This window comes from Grampus griseus (genome assembly GCF_964374135.1).
Source record: "Grampus griseus genome assembly, chromosome: 1".
Taxonomy (NCBI): domain Eukaryota; kingdom Metazoa; phylum Chordata; class Mammalia; order Artiodactyla; family Delphinidae; genus Grampus; species Grampus griseus.
The window spans coordinates 148,676,031-148,688,447 of NC_139017.1; the positions used below are offsets into that span (position 1 = coordinate 148,676,031).

A 12,417-nucleotide genomic window follows, 5' to 3' on the forward strand; every position below is an offset into this window, starting at 1 on the left:
CTGCAAAGACCCCGGGGGAGATAGAGGTGTTGTGGATCAGGTGTTGCCAGCGAAGGCAGCGAAAAGGTCAGGTTCTGGCTCATTAAAGTAGAGCTGACAGGAGTTGCTGATCAGTTGGATGGTATGGGGAGGAGCAACAAGAAGGATTAGGCTGGGCTTCCCTGGTGGCGCAGTGGTTGGGAGTCCGCCTGCTGATTCAGGGGACATGGGTTCGTGCCCCGATCCGGGAGGGTCCCACATGCCGCGGAGCGGCTGGGCCCGTGAGCTGTGGCCACTGGACCTGCGCGTCCAGAGCCTGTGCTCCGTGACGGGAGAGGCCATGGCAGTGAGAGGCCCGCATACCGCAAAAAAAAAAAAAAAAGAAGGATTCGGCCTAGGAAATTCCCCGGCGGTCCAGTGGTTGGGACTCCACGCTTCCACTGCAGGGGGCACAGGTTCGATCCCTTCTTGGGGAACTAAGATCCTGCATGCTAAGGGGCACGGCCAAAAATAAAAATAAAATTAAAAAAAGGAAGGATTCAGCCTAAGCAGTTGGGGAAGTGGAGTCGCCCTTTCCCGTGACGGGGCAGACTGCAGGTGAGATGGTTATGGGGCGTGGAAAGCAGGGGTCTGGTTTTGCATGTGTTATGCTCAAGTTCGAGGAGCCTGTGAGACAAAAGGTTTCTGAGTTCAGGGAAAGGTGGAGGTAGGAGCCAGAACTTTGGGGGTGCCCATCAGCACTTGGGGGGCGTTCAAAGCCAGGAGACTAAGGTCAGTGTAGACAGAGGAAGAGTCAGAAGACTGGGCCGGGCTGCAGGCAACTGGGGCTCTGGAGGCAGTGGGGTCCAACAGAGGACACGAGGACCAGCCGTGAGCAGGGGAACCAAGAGGCCTAGTCCTGGAAGCCGATGAGAGTGTTTCAGGAAGGAGGGGGTGAGCAGCGGTGTCTAATGCTGCTGAGAGGTTGAGCAAGATAGGAACTGAGAACCATCTTTTGGATTTGGTGACACGGAGATCAGGGAGAACTTTGGCAAGAGATGTTCCGGTCGACGAAAGACTGGAGTGAGTTCAAGTGAGAAGGGGAGGAGAATGAGTGGTGCTGGTGGGTATAGACAACTCTTCTCAGGAGTTTGGCTCTCCGTGGGGGGCAGGATGAGCTGGAGGGAGATGTGAAGTGAAGGAACGGTTGTTTTTTTAAGCTGGGAGTCAGTATGCTCATGGGAATGATCCCATAGGGACAGTCACGATTCCTTTAGTCATTGGTGATCCCGTGTCCTGTTTGGATGACCCACTCGCCGTATGAAGAGAGGACCACGTTAATGGAAAGAGCACGAGCTTCACCCACGTGCTGAGCTGGGCCAGACTCACTTCCGCCACTTCCAGTTGTGTGACCTCTGAGTGTGTTTCCTCACCAGTAACATGAGATTACAGGATGGCTGAGAGTATCAGTGAGGGAATACTCAGAGAGAGGCTGGCACGATGCTTAGCACACAGGAGGTACTCAACATCACAGAAAACTCCATCAGCCTGATTCTGGTCTTCCAGAAGTTCCCACATCAACGCAGGTGACCTTCACAGTTTCAAAGTGCTAAACAGAGAGACAGCAGACTATCTCAGTTTAGCTCATGAAAGGCCAAACGTTTTCAAGGGCAACAGAACTGGGATAAGTGAATATAATTATGGTGGGTGAGTCCTCCCAGCAGCCGGAGGTGATGGTGGGGTCCGGGCTGAGATGCTGTGATTGCTTGGCCGGTTTGTAAAACACAGGCATGAGCAGGTCAGCCCTGGGGAAGTCTGCTTGAGGTGAAGGGAGAGCAGCCATGGGAGCATTAGAGGGGACGGGAGGCAACTCAGCAAACTCGGGGGAGATGTGGACGTGGAAGACGTCCATCTCTGGCACCCCAGGCAGCTGGCAGAGCTCTCAGCAGGGGTGCCAAAGAGAGCCAGTGCTCAGGGTTGTTTGGGGAAGAGAAGAAGGCACTACCAGACAGCCACGTGTGCTGCAGAGATGCCCTCACCCTGGGTTAGGCGTGGGACACAAAAATGGGGCCAGTGGTAGGGCTGGGAGATGCTTTCGGTCCTCAAGAAGGAGGCAAACGAACAGCGCACCAAGTGCTGTGAAAGGAAATATGCAAAGAGCATTACAGATCCCAGATCAGAGCACCTGACCCTGCCGGGGCAGGCAGGGCACTGGGGCGGCCACACTGCTGGCTGCACTGCTTTCTAGCTGTGCCACCTGGACAAGTCCTCTCCATTCCGAGCCTGGGATTCCACGGGAAAGTCAGGCTCAGAGCTGGGGGGAGTTTGACCAGCACCACCTCCTGAGCCTCCACCGTTTCAGGTGGTGGCTTGCAGAGAATGTGCTGGACGGCAACCAACCGAGTCGGACCCCTGACTGGCAGTGGGCAAGGACCAGGGAGGGCGCTCCAGGGTTTCACTGGGAGGGAGGCAGAAACAGTTCATCCTCACACCCATCAGTCAGTGGTCAGCACAGATCTATCTACAAAGCACCCTCCCTGCCGGGCACTGCCAGGCAGGAAGGGGCAGCGGGTTGTCAGCCACCAGCAGTCGCCCGCACCCAGGGTGAGGGACCAAGGGGGAGACCGCCCAGGAGGCAGTCTTTTTGGAACGGAGCTTTCATTAGCCACATTCCTTCAGGCATATTATGTTTTCCAAAAGCACTTCTCGCCCATCTCGATTCACGAACTCCCTCATGACCCAGACAGATGAATGCTATTATCCCTATTTGTCAGTTTGGGAACCAGGGCCAGAGAAGCTAAGGGACTTGCCTAGCATCACACAGCTTTTCGGTGGCAGACGTAAAGCTAGAACCCCAAGCTTCTCGTAACGTAATTGAAAGCACCTTTTAAAGAGCGAAGCGTGACACCCCAGGGCGGTTTCTAGTTAGCTCTTAACGGAGGCTGGGGTGGGTCCTGAGTCTTCCTGCTCTCCCCGCATGCCTGGGAGTCGCTGGACTGCAGGGGGGCACTGGGGTGGTAGGAGTCCTGATGGAGAAGCTACACAGGGTTAGGGAACTCTACTCCAGGTGCGGGATCTGAATTCCAAAGGGCTTTGGAACATGGGTGAGGGAAGGCCATCAGGGTAGGAGGGGATGTTTTGGTAGAATGGACTCAAGACCTCAAATAACACAAGGGATAAACAGAAGAGCTTCTGTATCACAGATTCACTTTGCTGTACACCTGAAACTAACATTGTAAATCAACGACACTCCAATAAAAAAAATTTTTTTTTTTTTTAAAACAAGCACTTCTGAGGGAGATGTAAGCCTCATTCTGGATCATAAAGTGGCTCGGGTCCTCGGTGTGGCGGAGGGCTCTGGGGGTGCCCAGGGTGGAGGAGTGAGCAGGCCCTGGGGGCAGCTTCCCCTCTTTGGCTCTCAGCTCCTCATTTGTCAGCGGAGGGGCCTGCAGCCTCCGGTCTCCAGGGCTGTGTGGCTCTGACACTCTGTTTCTGTGTGGCCTTGAAGATCCCGAGGCTCAGACACCTGACTCAGGTGCTCCTCAGGACCGGAATGACCCCTGTATCCTCCTTACAGAGAGAGCCCTGCGGAAGGCTGGGAGAGGGACACCCGGCCTCCGGGAATCACTGTGCTGCGCGCCGGCCCCATGCGCGGGCCTCACACACTCTCAGACATTGGGCAGCTCCCTTGTGACTCCGCGAAGCCGACGTGCCCTTTAGGGTGGGACGAGGCTCTACAGCCAGCTCAGCCTCGCCCCTCCCAGCGCTCCTGAGAAAGGCGGGGTGTGGGGGGGGGCAGATCTGATAGGAAAGCCCCCCAGCCCCTGGCTTCCTAGCTTGGGGTAGGTCACCTCTCTCAGCCTCGGCTCCTTATCCGTGGAGGGACGCCCATCGTGAGGGGGCTGCCTTGAGGATTAGACGGTTAAACGCGTAGAAATGGAGCTCCCTGCGGCCCCGGAGAGTCTCTCCACTCTGGGCTCCGGCTGTGTGCTCTGCTCATCCCCATCGCACAGTCTCTCACCGTCCGTGGTAGAGGAATCGGAATTCGGGACTGGCTTCTGTACCACGGATCCAGGCCCCGCTAGCTTTGGGGGACGCGCAGGCCGCCCCAGGAAGCAGGTCTGCGTGTGCACAGATCCACGTGGCTCGGCCTTCCCAGCACGGAGGGCCGGGGTGAGGAGGGTGGGAAGGGAAGGGGCGCAGTGTCGGGAACCGCAGGCCCGCCCAGCAGAGCCCGCCGCCCCCTCGAGGGCAGGCCCCTCCCACCGCTGGCCGCCGCGGGGCCGCGGGCCATACCAGGGCCCACGCGCGGGCGGGCGCACAGGGCAGCATTGTCTGCAGCGCCGGGCACCCTCTCGTTTGCATAGCCACGTGAAGAATGCGAGGGAAGGAGCGGGCGGGGCTGTCCCTGCGGAGGGGGTCTGGGTCGGGGGTGCAAGGAGGCCAGGGTCTGCGGCGGGACCGTGCCTTTCCCCAGTGCAGTCCGGCAAAGGGCGCGTGGGCTGCTGGGATTGGAGGGGGCGCCGGGGGGCTGGCGGGAGCGGGGTTGTGACATTCCCCTGTACCCACGCCTGGCGAGCCGAAGTGAACGTGAGGGGATTGCTAATGAGGTCGAGGAGAGTTAAACATTCCCCTGCTGCAGGGGGCTGAGCTGGGACGGGAGAGAGGAGGGGAGGTGGGGCGCTCGGAGGGGGCAGCCTGAACCCCGGGAATGTGCAGAGGCCACTGCTCCCCCCCAGGCTGTTCTGGAGCTGGGGGCTCAGGGGCCTGTGCCTCAGGCCCCAGCAGGAGCTGCTAAGCCAGCCAGCAAGGGGATTAAAGGGGCTGAACAGTCTGCCTTCCTTCAGGCTGATCCCAGAAGGTTGGTGCTGTCTCCCACCTCCCTGCCAGGCTCCTTGCTGGCTGGTGGCCAGCCCTGTCCCAGCCTTCATGGGGTCCCTATTCTGCCCCCCTCAGATCTCAAACAGATCCCACGCTGAGTCTGGCCTCTGCTGTTTCTGATACACATGGGCCCCAGGTACCAAGGACGCCCACTCCCCAACACCCCTCCCCAGCCCAGTCTCTCCATAGCTGACCTCAGAACCCACTCCAAAAAGTTCTCCCCAGTGTCTAACCCTAGTCTTACCTCCTGCAAACTGGAATTCCATTTTCTTTCTGTCCTGCGGTCAGAGGACAGAAAACCCCAAGGGTCACATCAGCAGTGCAAGGGCAAAGTCCATCATCTCAGTGCTGGTGTCTGGGATAGGAATTAGGAGAATTTTAGGGCACTCTTATCAGGCTCCTAAAGGGGTTTCCCTAGGGGAAAGGCCCTGAGAGCCAGCCGGGGGTCACTCCTCCCAGCCCCTCCCTTCTCCATCCCTGGGGAGGGGCACCACCTTGGCCACGCCCCACCCCCCACCCCCCGGGGGGCTGGGCAGGAGCTTCGCTGGGGACCTTGCCCTGGCTTAGGTGGCGGCTGTGGGCGGGCCCCTGGCCTTTCCAGCTCAGGCCTCCCCCAGCATTCTAGAGCCTGAAGCCACTGCCTTTGCTGCTGCCACTGCAGGGCTGTCACCTCTCCTTCTCAGCCTCTGACCACTTGCTGCACCCCACCCCCAACCCAGCTGCTCCTGTCACCTGGCCATGACCTCGGCCCCCCCAGGGACCCTGGCCCAGCCCTGAGCCCTGGAACCCCTATCCCCTCCCCTGGGCCATGGCCAACTCAGGTCTTCAGCTCCTGGGCTACTTCCTGGCCCTGGGTGGCTGGGTGGGCATCATTGCCAGCACAGTGCTCCCGCAGTGGAAGCAGTCCTCCTACGCAGGCGATGCCATCATCACCGCCGTGGGCCTCTACGAAGGGCTCTGGATGTCCTGCGCCTCCCAGAGCACCGGTCAGGTGCAGTGCAAGCTCTATGACTCGCTGCTTGCCCTGGAAGGTAGGCCTCATGCCCACTGGGATGGGGAGGTGGATATGGGGCTGGGAGGTCCGGAGCAAGCTTTCCCACGGTCTGCTGTCGGCACTGGGCTGCCCTCTCCAGCCTCTGCCTCCCGTGCACTCATGAAGATCCAGGCCAGCCTGGCCCTCCTGGGGGCAGGGGCTCTAGGTTCCAGCAGCCATGGGTCCACATGCCAGCTCTTCCACTGTAACCTTGAAGGAGTCACTGACCCTCTCTGTCCTCCTCTGGAAAGGGGACTAGGACTTTCACAGGACTCTGGGTCAGAGGAGATGAGTGCCCGGCACTCAGAGGCTCTAAGTCAAGACCCTTCCCTCCATTTCTCTCCACACTCTGCAGATACACTGTGCACACACACCTACTTGCCAGTCCTGCCGTGTAGACAAGTATGCCGGCACCCGGGTACACCTACCCACACGCACAGACACACAGCCACACACGTGCACATGCAGGTCCGCACCCAGGCGCTTGGGCACACGGGTGGCTCTCCTCCCCCTGCGGTGTAGGGGTTGAGCCTGACAAGCTGACTCGTAAACAGGCGCCACTGCAGCTCTACCCCTGGCTGGGGGCCGACCCGCCTGCCCTCCGCCCCGGGGCCGCACAGGCCTGAGCTGGGCTGCTGTCACACGGCCCCCACCACTCCGGACCAGGCAGGTCATCTGGCCTCCCTCAGGGACCCAGATCCCCTGAGCTGCCCCCCAGGCCCGGGACTGACGCCGGCAGCAGGCATACAGCTACCATGGGCGACTCAAAGGGCACAGGGGAAGGTAACTCGAGTCGGAATGGACAATGGGGGAGGCATCCCTGTCCAAGGGCCAACCTGGGCTGAGCTGGGCCTCAGACACCCTGGGTCCTCTTTCTGGTGAATCTGAAAGGCCTGAGGAGAAACTGCCCCCCGCTGCCTGGGAGGGGTGGGCCCCAAAGGGAGGCGCCTGGCCGGAAAGCAGCTGATGGGAGAACTCATACCACCCTGTCACCACACACGACCTGGAAGAACCTGCCAGGGAGAGCGAACGGTGGGGTTAAATGGTGAGGCTCAGCCTCCACACTCTGCCCTCACGCCCTGTAGTCACCTGAGCCCTCAGGATCCCGTCACACCTGCCGCAGGTAGTAGCCCAGGAGGAGCGTCCTGCTCTAGCTCCCGCCCCTCCCATCTTGGGCTCCTCCCACCCGCCCACTTCTCCCGCCCCCCCCCCCCCCCCCCGCTCAGTCCCTCCCACCCCAACCAGGTCACATCCAGTCAGCGCGAGCCCTGATGGTGGTGGCCGTGCTCCTGGGCTTCGTGGCCATGGTCCTCAGTGTCATCGGTATGAAGTGCACCCGGGTCGGAGACAGCAACCCCATCGCCAAGGGCCGAGTGGCCATCGCTGGGGGTGCCCTATTCCTCCTGGCGGGTGAGTGCCTGGCTCCTCCTCCATCCTCTTGACCGTGGCAGGTAGCCCCATCCTGGGGGGCCCTCTGGAGGCCAGAGCAGAGCTGAGACCCCCCCCCACCCTGTCCTTAGGCCTCTGCACTTTGACGGCCGTCTCGTGGTATGCCACACTGGTGACCCAGGAGTTCTTCAACCCCAGCACACCCGTCAACGCCAGGTGAGCACCAGGGCATGGCTTGGGCCAGGGAACAGGCTGGGCCTCCCACTCCACCTCCTCTGGGACCACTGGCCTTTGTCCAGCAGGGCACTTGGAGGGGGAAACAGGGGACGGACGAGCCCCAGGTGCTGTTACTGAGAAGCTCTCTGGAGTGGGGAGCAGCTGTGGCTGGGCCCTGAATGCCACCCCAGTAGCTAAATGCCGTGGCTCTGGATTTAAATCCCAGCTCTGCACGGGCTGGCTGTGTGACTGGCAAGTTCCTTAACCTTTCTGTGCCTGGTTTCCTCCCCTGTAAAAGGCAGCTAGGACCAAGGACGGAGCTCAGTGTGGTTGTGAGGGTTCTGTGAGATGGTGCAGGTAAGGGACTTAGCACAGTGCCTGGGCTGTTATTTCTGTAGGAGGCACAGTGACTTTGGGCCGGAGAGATGAGGCTGGAAAAGTCCTAAGGGCAGATGGCAGAGGGCCTTGCAGCCATAGGAAGGTTTTTTTCCGTGTCCTGGTGTGGAAGGCAGGACAGTCCCTCTGGCTGTGGTGTGCAGAATGGTGGGGAGGGAGCAAGGCCAGTAAGGTGCTGATGAAAAGGTCTGGAGCAGAGGGCTTGGGGCCAGGGGCTAGCAGTGGAGAGTAGGCCCAGAGATATTTACGAGCTAGAGTGGTCAGGACTTATAAGACCAGGGTATGGGGGCCAAATAGGGAGCTCTGTGAAGGACCTGGCCCCTCCCTTACCTCTGTGGGGAGCAGAGAATGGGATAGTCTCAACCCCAAACATCCCAACAGGCCTTGGGCCCTGGGGTGGAAGGAGAATGAGAAAAGAGATGCCTGGGTTGTTGCAGTCAGGAGGGCTCCCTGGAGGAGGCAGCAGAGTGGAGAGGGGGAGGAAATGAAGACTTCAGGAGTGAGGTTCATTCCCTGGGGCTGGTAGCTCTAGCCATGAAAACCTGCCAAGCAAGAGGTAGCTCTGCTCAGAGATACCTGGGGAGCAAGCTGGTGCTTGCTCCTGTCCCTTCAACACTCCGCAAGGCTGCCTGAGTTGCAGGTCCTGTGCTGGGCCCTGGGGACATGGATGAATCCGGTGCTGTCTGCCCTCAAGTTGCTCCCCAGGGAGCCAGACAAACAAGGAACTGAACAGCCACCCAGTGAGAGTCAGCGCCAGGCGGCGAGCGGAGGGGGGTCAGGGGAAGCCTTCGGAGAAGGTGGCATCTGAACTGGGCCCTGGAGGCGGAGCACCGGAGGCGAGACGCTCCGGCAGGGGGCGCCTCGTGCAAAGGCACAGAGGTGGGGAGACCCGAATGCTGCAGAGGGGCCGCTGGGCTGGCCCGCTGGGCTTGTGGGTGGAAAGGCCGGAGTGCCAGGTGGAGTCGGCGGAGGAGTCTGGCCTTCTCCAGAGGGTGGCGGGAGCCCGGCGGCGAGTTCCGTGGGCCAGACCGTGACCGAGAGAGGTGGCAGGACTGCCCCGCCCCTCCTCTCCCCGACGGGCCTGGCGGGCCCCCCCACGCCCCCTCATCTGGCCGGAGGAGGAAAGGGGCTCGAGGCTGCGCGGAGCAGCCCAGCCTGAGCTGGGTCGCACCGGGTGGTGTTGATGTGCTGGGGCAGGGGCGGGAGGAAAGATGAGCGCTCATCCCAACTTACCGGGCGAGTCCGAGGACGCTCGTGAGGCCCCAGCCTCAGCTCCCCACGTCCAGCCCGCCCTCTGCTCTGCCAGGGCGGAGGCCGGGAGCCCCCGGGGGAGGACGGGGCGGGGCGGAGGCGCAGGCACACCTGATGGCGTCCTCCACCCCTTGCAGGTACGAGTTTGGTCCAGCCCTGTTTCTGGGCTGGGCCGCCGCCGGCCTGGCCATGCTGGGCGGCTCCTTCCTCTGCTGCACGTGCCAGGAGCCCGAGAGATCCAACAGCAGCCCGCAGCCCTACCGGCCCGGCCCCTCGGCGGCTGCCCGAGAGTATGTCTGAGCCCCGCGCAGCATCCGCCGGCCCCTGCCAGCACCCCGGGCGGGGCCAAGAGGGCGCAGGGTGTCCCCCCAGCTCGGTTAGGTTCTGAGCAACTTGTCCCCAACCCAGGCACCCACCCTGTGCTCTGAGACTCAGACCCAGACACTCAGAGAGAGGTGGGAGGCAGGCCCCAGCCCTCAGGCGCACACGCACGGCCGGCACAGGTGCAAGCACGGCACGGACCTGTCCACACCCCGGCCAGCTGCAGTCCCTTTCACGACCACTTATTTACTCACTGACAGGCTATGTGAGTGTCTTCTCTGTGCTGGGCCTCGAGGACACAGCAGTAAAGACAAGCTGGGTGCCCAGTGCCCTGGGGTGACCAGAGCCCATCGCCTCCCCCGGCCCATGGGCTCCTCACAGCAACCCCACGGAGGCAGTGCCGGGGGACCAATGTCCCCCACTTACACACGAGGAAACAGGTTCAGAGAGACCAGGAGGCCTGGCCCTGCTGCCTCTGAATTCAGGTTTCGCAGTATGCCTAGTGCTGCATGGACATCCAAACAGATGGCTAAGCCAGGCCATGTCACCCCTGCCCCAGAAATGGGCCCCGGCAGGGCTGCTGTGAGCCGCACTGGCCAGTCCCTGGGTCCGTGCCTGAACCCCATAGCCCCTGCCACCCCCCACTGCCTGCTGCTCCCCCCGCTAACCAGCTCTCCTCTCTTTTGACTTTCAGACCAGTTGTTAAATTGTCTGCCTCCACCAAGGGCCCCCTGGGTGTGTAATGTCCAGGTTCCCCAGCCTGGCTCTGTCCCACTGCCACACCTAGACCGGGTGCTTGGTATCTTTTGGAAAGAAAAGTGAACATCCAGCCCTGAGTGTGGTGTCGTTTGATCTGTCCCTGGTATGATGAGGGTGGGGCCTGGCTCAGAGAGGTCAGAGCTGGTCCCTGGGGTCCTTGGGCACAAAGAGAGAGAGACAGATCCAGTGTGGGTTACACAGCGCATCCAAGCTGATCCTCCCTAGCTGTCCTTGGGTTGGCACCACGACCTCCTTGATTGGAGACCCCCAGTCAAGGGAAAATTAACCCAGATCAGCCCCTGCCCTCATGCTCAGGCCTCTTCCATCCCAGACATCCTCCCGGGACCCTGAGTCTCTCTCTGGCCTCTGCCCTCTGTCTCTCCTGACTGGAAAGAGCTGGCCACAGCTCTTGGAAAGAACTGTCCCTTGCCTTCCCATGCCCTCAGCCAGCTCTGTCCTGGCTTCCTCCACCACCTGTCCTGGGACGTCTCCCACCAAGTCACCAGATCCTGAGGACGCAGCTCAGCCTTCTCCCCTGACGTGCCTCTGAGAGGTGGTCAGACAAGATGACCATCGCGCATGCACTCTCCAGGAGAAGGTAGGGGTGGGAGGGGAGAAGCAGATGGCAGAGCTGCTGTGGGATCGTCCACAGGCGCCCCAGCGTGGCAGCGGCTGCACGTACACAGGGGCGTCTCAGGGGCGTCTCAGGGGTGGGCCCCCGAGCCCTGGCCCCCAGAACTGTGAGCGAGAACTACAGAAGAGTGTCTCTGGGTGCCTGACGCTATAAAGCAGCGGCTCTTGGCGCGCACATTCGAGTCACCTGGGGAGCTGATGCCTAGCTCACCCCCCACCCCAGGTGTCCCAACCTAATGGGACTGAGGTGGACCTGGGCATCTGAGGTCAGCAGCACTGAGGGTACTTCTGTGAGGCCTGAAGTTTGGGGCTGGGGGGGGCCACATTTCTTGCCCCTCTGAGGGGGTCTCATGTCCAAGAAGAGGCGGGACAGACGAGAGGAAGCCCGTTTCCCTCTGCCTTTCCTGGGACCAGGCCGTTTCATGAGATCCACACACCCTCTCAAGAAATAAACCCCTTTTGGCTGAAACAATTGTGCGTTTGATTTCTGTCACACACAGCCAGAAGAGCCCCGACTAATGCCAAATTTGGAACCTAGAAAATGAGCGTCGCAGTGAGGGCTCCTGTTCCAGGTGTCGCTGAGCAGGTGGGGTGTGGAGCCCAGAGGCTGGCCTCTCTGTCCCAGGCGGGGGATTCGGACGCCCTCACTATCTGGTCAGGAAGCAGTTGGCTGGGAAACCACGTGTCATCTCTTGCGGTTCAGGGACCACCAGAGGCTTGGGACTTGGTAGGAAAATGTCGGGATAGAGTGTGCTGGCTGCTTCAGAGATAGGCTGTGAGAGAGACAAGCTCTGGGCCAGTGGGCAGCATGAAGGCAGGGTGGAAACAAGCTTCCGTGTGATCCTTCGTGAAGAGAAAACTTTTGTGGCTATAGCCAGAGATTGGAGAGCTGGAGAGTCAGCTGACCACTCACAACCCAATCAGTACACTGATTAACAACGGAGTGGGGTCCTGGCAATGGGAGGATGCCTGGGAAAAGTTTAGAGTTTGCAGCTAGAGGAGTTTGGGAGGCCTGATCCCCTCCCCCATGCCCCCAGTCTCTCCTCTTTCAAATGTCTACATCACGGTCACCTCGGCTGCCAACCTGTGACAGGGCGAACTGTCCAGCTTTCCTGTTTCCTGTCCCAGCCTCAAGGCTAGAGGGCTGAGAGGAGACCCAGGAAGGTGGGTCAAAGGGCATGACCCTAAAGCTTGCGCTGTTGTTTATTAGCAGAGTTCCTCCAAGAATGAAATTGGCAAGCCATAAAAGACGGTTTGGGGAGGGATATACCTGTGCCCTCAGCCCCGAAGGAAAGCCCAAGTACCGTGGCAACAGGTGTTCAGCTAAGGGGAGTGAACTGGGAGCTGGAGCAGCTGACCAGTGCACTCATCTATTGCCTGAACCTGAGAATATGGATAGGAACTGAGTATCAGATGATGTCAAGAAATTATGGTTAATTTTGGGTTATATGTATTGTTTATTTTATGTGATAACGACACTGTGGTTATTATTTTTTTAAGCCTTGTCTGTCAGAGGTGCACACTGAAACAATATAATGGCTGGATTTGCTTTAAAATATTCTAGGAATAGAAAAGTCAGG

At 60.1% G+C, this 12,417-nt stretch overlaps 1 protein-coding gene and 1 long non-coding RNA gene across 3 annotated transcripts; one reads left to right on the forward strand and one right to left on the reverse strand.

The window, feature by feature from the left end:
• Positions 1-3,266: 3,266 nt before the first annotated feature.
• Positions 3,267-6,750, reverse strand: LOC309838307. Of its 2 annotated transcripts, none has more exons than XR_014298343.1 (3): positions 6,709-6,750; positions 5,084-5,194; positions 3,267-4,109 (listed from the first exon to the last, which is right to left on the reverse strand). It is a non-coding gene; the product is annotated as an uncharacterized lncRNA (long non-coding RNA). The 2 variants fall into 2 exon arrangements; XR_014298344.1 differs by lacking the exon at positions 3,267-4,109 and adding an exon at positions 4,300-4,379.
• Positions 5,617-10,188, forward strand: CLDN19 (claudin 19; the record flags this gene model as incomplete). Its single annotated transcript, XM_082679363.1, has 5 exons — positions 5,617-5,870; positions 7,118-7,282; positions 7,393-7,477; positions 9,262-9,414; positions 10,140-10,188. Exons 1-5 carry the CDS (start codon positions 5,648-5,650, stop codon positions 10,186-10,188), a joined length of 675 nt encoding a protein of 224 aa, XP_082535489.1. The 5' UTR covers positions 5,617-5,647.
• Between the last annotated feature and the right edge of the window lie 2,229 nt (positions 10,189-12,417).